The 11,735-nt window shown below is 35.2% G+C and overlaps 3 protein-coding genes across 3 annotated transcripts in view; 1 reads left to right on the top strand and 2 right to left on the bottom strand.

The window, feature by feature from the left end:
- Window positions 1-871, bottom strand: part of LOC105175148 (reactive Intermediate Deaminase A, chloroplastic-like) — a 3,274-nt gene extending 2,403 nt beyond the window's left edge. The window contains exons 1-3 of the mRNA XM_011097494.2: window positions 639-871; window positions 162-277; window positions 5-35 (exon numbers count right to left, since the gene is read on the bottom strand). Coding sequence (XP_011095796.1) covers window positions 5-35; window positions 162-277; window positions 639-816 — 325 coding nt within the window. The 5' untranslated portion in view covers window positions 817-871. The remainder of the gene's footprint in view (window positions 1-4; window positions 36-161; window positions 278-638) is intronic.
- Window positions 1,717-4,209, bottom strand: LOC105174864 (NEP1-interacting protein-like 1). Its single transcript, XM_011097094.2, has 5 exons — window positions 3,962-4,209; window positions 3,502-3,653; window positions 2,955-3,038; window positions 2,658-2,822; window positions 1,717-2,191 (listed from the first exon to the last, which is right to left on the bottom strand). Exons 1-5 carry the CDS (start codon window positions 4,107-4,109, stop codon window positions 2,069-2,071), a joined length of 672 nt encoding a protein of 223 aa, XP_011095396.1. The 5' UTR covers window positions 4,110-4,209; the 3' UTR covers window positions 1,717-2,068.
- Window positions 8,217-11,735, top strand: part of LOC105174865 (serine/arginine repetitive matrix protein 2-like) — a gene marked incomplete in the record, with an annotated part of 5,934 nt that continues 2,415 nt past the window's right edge. Inside the window, 2 exon segments of the mRNA XM_011097095.2 lie at window positions 8,217-8,359; window positions 9,567-11,735. Coding sequence (XP_011095397.1) covers window positions 9,569-11,735 — 2,167 coding nt within the window.

The following is an 11,735-nucleotide window of genomic DNA, read 5'->3' on the forward strand; positions in this document are numbered from 1 at the left end:
TGACCCTCGACACCATCTGACACAAACTTGCCAGTCTGCATTTTGGACAAGAAATAGAGTCACTACTACCATCACATACATTCACACATGCATGAGGCACACATGCAAAAGATGAAATCTCCATTTTAAATTATATGATCTACTAATATCACACGACAAACCTCAGGGACAAGTCCAAGAACCCCAGACAAAAAAATCATATTATTTGCTTTTATGGCTTGCGAATATGGCCCCAATGCTGCTGGTGCCTTTTGTGTCTGAACTGCTTCCTTTATACCTAGGTTCAATAGCACATTGCGACAACTGCGAGCATTATGCATCACCGTACAGTCATAAGTAGTATGGGGAAAAGAATAATAGACGCGCAAAGAGTCCAAAGTAAGATCTAATCCACAGAAACATATAACAAAAAATGAAAATTTCTCGGACGAGCAGAGCTCTTTTATCAAATAATAGAATAAGCACAATGGATATAATTCATAAAGTACAATTCTTTAATGAGCATTTTTCAGACGGAATAACCGAGACGTTTCCCACTCAACCAACCAATCAAGAAGACTGAAATAGGAACACAAAAATTGCTTCCGAAATCTCTCCGCGAGCTTGTGCTAGTGTGGATGGTGGGGTAGAGGACTTACCGGCTGCTGCATCACCAGAGATTTTCAAAGAAGCGAACGGCGGTAATCGAGCTGAGCGGCGGAAGTTGGCGCCTGGGAAGGATGTGCGGCCGTAGCCCACTGCTGATGGCGCCGGGGAGCGGAGTTCGGCCATGTCGGTAGCCGGCAAATGGAAGGTCCTCGCCGTGCACCACGCCATTTGTCTTTCTCAGTCTTTCTTTTGGCGAATGCTTTCATGAGCGCAATAGCTGGTACCTACTCATATCACTGAACCAGCTTACCAGAGTCCCAGATATTGGGCCTGGACACGCCATGTCGCCACTCCAGTTATTGGGCTTTCAAAAGTGAGAATTGGGCCTTATTAATTGCGCCTAAATTAAATATTTTCCAAATTTTGGTTCAATGAACTCAATTCTATCATTTTTCCAATTTTTATTTTTATTTTAATTATATTGATGCTTAATTAATTAAAAATATCTATATTGAATAGTTTTTTTAAGTTTAAGTTTAATTTCAATTATATCAATATTTAATAAATTCAAAAATGTCTATTTTCCAATATGTTTGTTATTTTTTGCGTTAAAATATGTTGCAGGCATTATAATATATACAAAATAGATTACTAACAATATTCGTTTAAGATTATACAAATATATATTGCTTAAATTCATTTTTCTTATTTCCCTCTTTAAGCTGAGAAATAAGTACATTGGGCCAAAGTTTAAAAAATACCATAACATAATAAAAAATGCTATTAAATGAAACATCTGTAAACTTTTAGCGCTTTTATTAAGGAAAGACTAAAAAACAAATCACAATTTGAGAACTAAAATGGCAACTTTAAATTATTTAAAAACCAAAACTACATAAATGTCTATTTTCAGGACCAAAATGGCAACTATCTCTAATAAAAAAAGAAAAGAAAAAAGAAAAAACTTAAGGGTGTTGTCCGCATTTAATTACCTACCACCTACCGGCTACCACAGCCATAAAAGAGAGAGATAAAAGTTGGGATTGCAAGAATAGATGATGGAGCATAGTTTCCTTAGACATTAAGTAAACCATTTCATCATCCTGCCTCAATCATCACTACCAAAAAGGTAATGGTCTGAAAATTAATATGGGGTTGGTGCTTAACAACAAACACTAATTACATGGAATCCCAAACATGTAAGAAATATACTCATCAAATGCATAGATAAATTTGATATCTTTCATATACAACAAAGCTCTCCTTTCTTTATGGACACATATATAAGCTGTTACAAGTTCATTCATCCATACTAAGAGATGGCAAATTGTGCTTGGAACCATAACTAGGATAGCTTAAAACTCCAAAGCTGTCACGTTCATGAATTGCCAATGCCTCCGCCAATTTTGTCTATATTATGCTCTTATAATGTTGGCTTAGGACTGGGATGTTTTCCACTTTTTTCTTCTTCTGATTGCCATTAGACATCCTTTCTGCATATTGGGCAGCTAGCTTGCCGGGTAAGCCATTCATCTATGCAGTGCAGGTGGAAGAAATGCCGACAACTTGGCAGTAACCTTGTACATTCTCCATTCTTGAAGTCCTAGCATGATAAGAGAGTGAAATGCATTAATAAAGATGGAAGTATAATGACACAATTGTGATACGAGACAGAACTCTTTTAACATTAACTTCTATGTTGTGCTTGGAAGATGGTTAGGTAGATGTGGGCATTTTGATTAATGGCTATGGTTGAGCCATGATATCCGTAGACGGGCTTCAAGCATGAGGGGTACAAACTCAGACACAGCCCTTAACCACGGCGATCTCATTAATCTCCTCCACAAGGACTACAGGTCGACAAGTCCTCAGTCTTTGTTCAAATTCTTGCGAATCTTTTAATTGAGTTGGAAGAACTAATGGTTATTATATCCATTGTTTACTCTTGTGCTTTAAGTAAGAGTCAATTTCAAAATGTAAATCATATCGCGCAATCTTTATTAAAGTTTTCAGTATTGATTTGAATATTGCTTCTAACAGACCAAACTCAATGCTAACAAGAGATATACCTGTAAGCAAATGGTGCAACATGTATCAGAACATGACAGAGCAGTCTCTGCTCTGGAAAACTCAAAAGTTGGCAACCCCTGGATTGTTTCGTGAGATAATCCCCTCATGGTATTGACCTCAAAAATATCAGAAATCTCCCTCAAACCTGTTTCCACAGTGCTAATCTGATACAAAAATAGATTATATCATCACCTAATTCAGAAGAAAGTTGGTTCAATCGCTCAGCTGCCAAACTAAAATGTTGAAAACTTAAGTCATCCAGCTAATAAAGTCACCGGAATTAATTAATCACTAACCTGCCATTGGTAAGCCTTTAACACTGCAGGGCTCACCCATTCCATAAATATCTTCCCATTTACCAAACTACATATTAATGCAACCTGAAAAAAGATCCTCCTGTTAAAACAAATGGTTTTGGGTCATATGAATGAACTCTCTACCTATGCAGATCGATTCACATGTTTCTAATTAGACAATCACTTAGACAAGAGATTGACACATCCCTACCCTCATAAGTTCCTACAGACAATGTCTACCAAAAAATTGACGGGTTTCGATGATGCAAGTATAAGAATTCATATAAAATCAAGATTCTTGGCAAATGCATCAAATCCGTGTTAATCACAGTTTTTTCACAGTAACATGATTATAACTCAAGTGATGGGCGCAGTCCTCTTTCCTGGAGTCTTTAATTGGGGAGAGATTTCATGGAGGTAGAATGCTATACTACATATTTATCCACAAAACTGCAGAATGCCGGTGGTGTTTTTAATAATGACCGTGACATACTAGTATTCAAATCTGGGACCAATGTGTTGAATTATATGCAAGTATGTCTACGACCTTGGAAAATGGCTCTCCGTTTAAAATGAGTTCCATCAATTGGACGCCTGTAACGGCCCCAGCCACTGCCCCAACACCAAACCCTCGCAGAAGACCGGTTTCCGTGGTCTGCCCTTTGATTGCTCCGCTAATCACTCCTACGGTAGCCCCACCTACATTAAAAACCAACAAGTACAGTCCAGAAAGAAATGGAAAAATGTAAAAACTGCTTGAATTGAAGTGAGAAATTAGCACATATGATGAAAATCATTGAAACAAAAGGGTCCCAACACATGAAAGCTAGTCACTAATTTGATCACAGGACAGAGAAATTCATCAAGCGGGTGGTGTGCATATCCATCCACACCGCACACACTAGTGGGATGTTCGTGCGTGAGCGAGTGAGTGTGTGCCTGTAAAAGGGGGGAATCACCCACTCTAGCAGCAAAACCGCGGCCGTGGGCTCCGTAAAACGACGTACCTAAAGCAAAAACGCAAGTAAGTAGAGCTACAGCAAATTTCTTGAGCAGCCCGAGGAGGAACCCAGATTGAGAACCGCTGAGTTCTCTGCAAACCCAAGACGAAATGGTGGAAGCCCACATCTTGGTTACTCGACAACAGATCAACATCTCTGCGAAAATTTAAGGGATTGTTGTGCGCGTACGAATGCAGACTCTAATGGCGGAAAAGACGCTCTCAACGAATCAGATAGCTCTACATAAACCAGTGCTTAAAAATATACACAAAATTTTGTGAGCATTTATAGGAGTAGAAGAGAAAAAAAGAAGAGTGAAGGATAGTGGGAGCTCAAGAGGTACCGCACACGTGCCGCTGCATGCACTCCTCTTTGTCGAACTTCGATTGGCTCCCATTACAAACGTTTTTTGTCAAACAAACGCTTTCTACGACGCTACTTTTAAATTCTTTTTTATAGCGAGTTTAGAGAAGAAAAAATAAAATGATAATTGCACCTCTCCCTATCTGATATTTGATGTAATTATACATAAATTTTTTATAATTTGAAAAATTATATCTAATACTTTTGAGATTTGTTTTTATCTGGCAAATAAATTCATCCATCAGTCAAAATTCATCGAATTTGCTGATATTAACAAAAAATACAAAAAAAAAATCTATATTTGTCCTCGATTTCTTGTTGCATGTTAAATAAATCTTTTTAAGATCAAATTTTCTCATACGTCTTCATGCGTTAATTTATATAAGCAGGTATATCTTCACCATATAAGGGTAGTTTAGTCCGAAAAAATTTATTTGATATATAATAAGTCAATAATAAATCAATTGATGACTAATATCAATTTTTTATTTTATTTTTTTATTAATATAATTAAGTACAGTGAATTTTGACAAACTAATGGACTTATTTGTTAGACAAAAATAAACTTTAGGAGTGTTAGATGTAATTTCTCAAATCGCAAAGGGTCTACATGTAATTACATCAACCCTCAGTGGAGGGAAGTGTAATTATCTCAAAGAAAAAGAAATTTATGGTGATTTATAGAAATTTTAGTAGTTGAATTTAAACAAGGAATAAGACACTCTCCTCTCCAAGGTTTAGTGTAATTACACTTAGATTTGCTATAGTTTAAAAAATTAAATCCAACACCTCTTAAATTTGATTACGTCTAACAAATAAGTCCATCCGTTAGTTAAAATTTACCGAATTTGTTGATATTAACAAAACAATAAAAAAATTCTATATTTATCCCAAATTAACTTATTACTGATTTATTGTAGGTCAGATAAGGCTCTTGTATTACCAAATTACCTTTATACGTTTTCACGCGTTAATACATGTGAAGAGGTATATATTCACTATTATAAGAGTAGTTTAGACGAAAAAAATTGTTTGACCTGCAATAAATCATTAACAAATCAATTAAGGATAAATATCAATTTTCATTCAATTCTTTTAGTTAATATCAGTAGGTTCAGTAAATTTTGACTAATAGAATGACTTGTTGTTAGATGAAAACAAACTTAAAAAATACTAAATGTAATTTTTCAAATTACAAAAAATTTAAATATAATTACACCGTACCTCAAGAAAGGAGAATGCAATCATCCCTTAAAACAATTTTTCTTGGAACATAATTAAGAAAATTATTGGAAAACTATTTTTTTTATTGTACAGTAAATCAATAATTTTAGCACATCAATGTGTATATATGCATATTATATATTAATACTGATGTTGTCACCTTGACTACCATCTAAACTGGATGAGTAGTATTTTCTCACAAAGTAGGTTAAGATTATGCATTGGTTTGTAATCGAATAGTCGAATAATATCATACCCACAATATGGGTTCGAATTATTGTCAAAATGTTTAAACGTCTATTTTGATTTGTGTGTTGATTTTTATGTGATTAGACTTTAATTTTTATAAATAGTAAACTAGGTGTGCAATTTAACCGACACACGTGGTGTAAATACAATATTTCTAACTGATTTAGTCAGATGTCATCACTGCTTACTTATAATATAACAAGAAAAAAAAAAAAAAAAAGTAAGTCACAAAAAATTTAAAATTAAATATTTTACTATAGTAGAAAGTACTGAATTGCTACGCCCATCACCTTTCACTTCTTTTACAAGTTATATAATGTATAATATAAAAAATATATATAATTAATTATACAATACAATAATATTATTTATAATGTAAATTTACATGATTAGATTGGGATTATTATAAATTTTAATCATTAAATGATCGTTAATTTTAAATAAAAAAATTTATTGTGATTTACTCTATAATTAATTAAATTAAATACCTAACTCATAGTTATGTTGAGTCTTTGGAACATTAAATTCGGGAAAACCAGGTGCCGCAGCCTGGAAACACTACTGTTTCTCTGTGGGTTGCTGACTAGGAAATCAGCACATTGCTTAGCTGCTAAGGCCTTGGTACCATTTTTTCCTCACATTTATTGTGCAATTAAGACTTTTTATGCTTTCTTTAGTATTTCTCTATTGCGAGGGTTGTTGAAAAAGATGCAATATATATATATATATATATATATAAAATAAATTAATAGAATAGATATAGTTACATCATTTTCTTCTAATAAGAAATAGAGATAAAATTATATTGCCATTTCTTGAAATTACACTAAGTATTGCATATAAAATCCCAAATTCTCACAAAATATCCCAATTTCTCCTATCATTATCCAGGTGAAAAGGACAATAATTGCCCTAAATTAAACCTTCAGAGTTATAAGACCACGGTAGCCACTTCCCAACATGCATAGCTAACTTTACAATTTTTTTTTTAAAAAAAATTGAAATGTTGATCGATATAATTATTAATAATTAAGAGGGTAAATTGTATAACATCCTCTGTGTCTTGGTGAAATAGCATGCAATTCCATTGCGTTAATTTTATAAATAAAATATCTCTTGTGTTATTTAAACACAACAAAAAAGCTCCTCTCGATTGGAAGCTAATGGAGAGTTTTTGACATTCGTGTATTATGCGAGTAAACTTTATTTTTGGCCTTTTTTAGAGTCACTCCAGGTGTGCAAATATCTATTTTCACCCCTTTTTTTGTCCTTTAAATAGATTTTAATAGATTATATATTATTAATTAATTTACATATATTTTAATAAATTATATTATTTATGGAACATATTAAATAAATTTCAAAACACCTAAATGTATATAATCTTTTTTGAATTTTAAAAATTTATATGAATTATAAATATAAATCAATTATTTCAACTTTTTAAATTTAGATATTTATGTAAATATAGACGTAAAATAATTATTTCAATTATATATTATTATTTAGTTTAAATACATTTTAATAAACTATATTTATTCATAAATTATATTATTCAAAATAAATAATGTTTAGATTACAATGACAATATGCATTTTGTTATTTTTTGTTTGGAAAAAAAAATAATATTTCTACTTTATTTTTCTAAAAAAATAAAATAACATCTACTTTCCACCTTTCTCGCTTCCCCTCATCCCCAACAGCCATTGACTGCGGTCACCCGTCACTCATTACCCTGGTGGATCTGGGAGATGATGATGGTCGAATAATGTGACTGAAGGTGACGTCGTTCTAGATTTGGGCAACAACGACCGCCCAAATGGGGTGCAACGCCTCTGAAGGGGTGATTGGTCACCCCCTTCTGCAGGAGCGACTTTGTGCAGCATTGCGAGGTTTAGGCGGTGGGTGGTAATGCATCTCCACCACAATACTTTAAGCGGCGATGCACATCGCCCCACCATAGAAGTGATGTTGCGGCGGCGGCTCTCTCTCTATATATTTGTATTATATAATTTCGTTTATTTTTTTATTATTAAAATCAAAGACTATCATTACAATTAGCAATTTAATGAAAATTTTAATGCTATTAATTCTAATTAACAGAAGGAGAGAGCGTGTATAATTTTAAAGTATTAATTTTTTTTATTTATTTTTTTAACACAAGATAATTTTTAACTAAAATTTTAAAACACCGAGATTTTATGCAATTTACTAAAAAAAATAATGTATCATATATGACAAATAGCACAGAGAATTTGGGAATTTTCAAATCTAAAATGGACTTGGGTCGGGTCTCAAACGTGAGGATTTAAAAGAGTTTACAACCACGCGCCAATTGCGCGTGAATGCAATTGACTGCTGCTTGTGAAATACCAGAAGTGGACGCGAAAACTTATTCTGTAATTGCATGCATAATTTTCTCAGATCCAACTTAACAAAAGACGAACACTGAAAACAGGTGCATTTATCACTATAATAATATTTAATTAAAATAGTATCAATTTCCGCCATTAACGACCTGGAAGAAATTCCTTGTTGCAAGATAACAATTTTCACATATAAACGAAGGTACTGTGTTTATTTTACTGTACTTGAATTGGATTGTTTCCTTATTGGTTAGACCTTTGTAATTGCTGCTTTACCCAGATCCCGATTCCCATATTTAATGGATTGCGATTGTATATTGCATCTTGCATGGCGATAATTTTTCAGAAATTACTTTCCTTAGCATTGCATGAAACAAAATTTCACCGTGCATGACGATGAACTCTCAGAAGAATCGGAGAATTGGTAATGAGGAATGGTGAGATGGAGTTGTATGTCGGCTCGGATTCCTGAGTTGTCACTGATGAAGGAATTATATTTAGGTTATTATAAGAAGAATCTGATTTTTGCTGAGCTTTTTTCTGTATTTTGTTTTTTCGGAATCTGAAATTTGTGTCACTATAATTGTAACTAACTGTATGTATTTGTGGTGATCAAGTAGGCTTCTGAAAAGTAATAAAGATAAGGAGCTTGAGTGAAATCGGCCGGAAAGGTGAAATTAGATTGCAACTGCACAGTTTTGCTTACCAGAACATAATGTATTAGGATTTATTGTGCATATACATGTCTCAATCCTTGTAAGCTTGAGTAGGTTGACTCCCTTGTAATACTAAAGAATTTGGATGAGAATTGGTTTCCAGGTGAAATTTCAGTAGGAAAATCAGCCATATCCTTCACTTAAATGCTGTTTTTCCTCCTAGAGATGCTAAAATTTATAGTAACAATAGTTAGTCACATAGATGAGGCTTGAACATGCATCTAATGCCACAATGTTACACAGATGTACAGTTCTTTGTTACTGATATTCACATACAGGCTTGTTATTGGTTGCTTTGTTTTGACGTATGTGATGTTTTGCTTTAAGGCAGAGTCTGTTGTGTGCATCTGCCTTAAGAAAAGGCTTTAAGAAAAGGCAGAGACATATAAACTACAAAGATTAAATTGTTCTTAATCTTGTAAAATTTAAAGGTTTCATTTAGTTGTTAATGGGAAGAGTTAATGGTTTACCGCTTATCCAGTAGAAGTATCCAAGTATTTTGATAGATTTATTGTTGCTATTGTTTGAAGAAAATTTAGGAAGGCATAAGATACATCTTACACGTCCAGGACAGCATGTTCGTTGAATTAACATGCTTACAGCTTCAGTTTTACATTTTGTTAGTACTTGAGGTGCTTGCATTTCAATTGGGAAAGTTTTCAAGAATATGCTTGATTTATCATCTAAATGCAGGGATGGATGTTGGTTCTCCTGGGAATGGATATGATACCATAAATGACTTTCTGAAGGATGATGACTCTGCACTTCCAGATGATCTAGATGTCGGCTTCATAGTAAACAAAGATATTGTTGACGATGACGTTTATAGTGACTCGGGTGTAAATGATAAATCTCATCTTGATTTGAGTGAGAAAGAGAAACCAGAAGTCCCATCACTTTCTTCTACGCTTAGACATTATGATGTTCCTGGATCTCCTTCAGAAAAAGTCCGTTCCTATCTTGAAAGTGGGTTCCACCATGACACTTTGGATAAAAGAGATAGTGTAGGTGATAGGGGGAAGTTCCATACTCAATACAATGAAAACCTTCACCATGATGATTATGATAGACCGTCTAGCAGCTATTTTCATGATTCAATTTTTGAGATGGATCCAGAGCCTATTCTCCATGAAAAGCAGAATGATGATTCGGACTATCATCAGCTGGAACCTGTCTCAGTGCAGGACCACGACATGCAGCAATACATATTGGATAAGCCAGCCTCTCCAGCAAATGCTGAAATAGGTGAACATACATATGTGGAGGCAGTGCAAAATGAATCGGCTCAGTCAGGATGTGTGTCTAGAGATACAGATGAGGGAGTTCCAATGCACCATACAGAGAAGTTGTGCATTTCTCCTGTTTCCCCTTTGAGAGATCCTGAAACTAATAGTCATAAGGTACATGAATTGATTAATTCTTCACGTGGATGCAAATATTTAGCACCATCACATTTTGATAAAAAAAATCATGGCAGTTCTCCAGAACCAGATAATGCACCCACTAAAAATATAGAAACATTAGGTTCACCAAATGTATCTGGTAGTTCCTACCAATCGACCGACATTCATGATATACAACCTGGTTATCCAGCTAAGTCAAATCAGCAGATTTCCAGTCCCACGAATAAGCAGACTCCTAGTACTATAGTACCTAATCAGATAGATCCTCCCCAAGCTGAGCCGTTGAACTTGGCTTCTTCTCATGGAATGGAGCTTATGTCTCAGCACATTGAGAATTCTCCTGCAGAGCATGTTATAACATCACCAAGTGGTCATTACCGGGTGAACGGGGAAATGCTTCAGTCATCTATTAGGAGACAGAAATCCTCTTGCGTGCATAAGGCAGATTATAGAAACAGGTCCTACTCTAGGTCGTCCCGACATAGTAAGGGTTGCAAGAAGAGGTCACATGACTTAGGTCCTTCTATGAGCCACTCTATCAGAAGTGAAAAGTTATGTCCTCCACATGAAGGTCTTGTGCAACCATTATCTTCTTCAAAATCATCTGAGCAGAAGCATGCATCAAGGTCCCCAACTCCTCAAGACCAGCCTCTCAAAAGTCAGAACTCGTCTGCTTCACAAGGAGGTGTGGTGGTGCTGCCGTCATCTTTGTCTAGATTATGTAGGCAGAAGCCTGGATCAGCAAGGAGGTCTAATCATAGGAGGTCCAGTTCAAGGTCACTATATATTGGAGGCGGCCACAAGGATTTACTTGACGCATCTCTTTCTGTAGACCGGTGTTCAAGAAGTCATAAGGTATCTTCTTCTGGAGAAGGTGACACACAATTCCCATCTTCTAGATCAGTTGAGCAGAAAAATATATCTTCACTGATGCCTCATCGAAATGGTTCTCGATCAAGGTCTCCACATACTAGATACCATCACAAGAGGCCACGCGATACAGCTCAAACTGAGCAGCTGTCTCAGAGAAAGAAACTCTTTGCTTTGCAGGGTTCAGTGCAACTGTCATCTTTGTCAAGATCAGGAAAGCAGAAGCACGAACTGGACGATAAATCTACCTCTTTCGGAGTGCTATCAATGTCACCTCATAATGGAGACCATTGCAAGACATCATTGTTTCATGCTGATAGTTCTACAGGAAGGTTGCACAGCAGGCAAAAGGAATCTGCGCTGCAAGGAGATCACGGACAATCATCTTCTTCAAGATTGCGCAGCAACAGGCCTGGATCAGTTGAGACATATAAAAGAAAGAGGTCCCAATCAAGGTCTCCATGTACTGGAGATAACAAGAGGTCAAAGCGTGCACACCACCCTTCCAGCAGTCAAAACGTTTCCGCGCAACACGAATCCCTTTTGCAACCATATGAGTCAGCCGAAAGGCAGAATCTTGGTCTTTGTT

Source organism: Sesamum indicum, linkage group LG12 (assembly GCF_000512975.1).
Source record: "Sesamum indicum cultivar Zhongzhi No. 13 linkage group LG12, S_indicum_v1.0, whole genome shotgun sequence".
NCBI lineage: Eukaryota > Viridiplantae > Streptophyta > Magnoliopsida > Lamiales > Pedaliaceae > Sesamum > Sesamum indicum.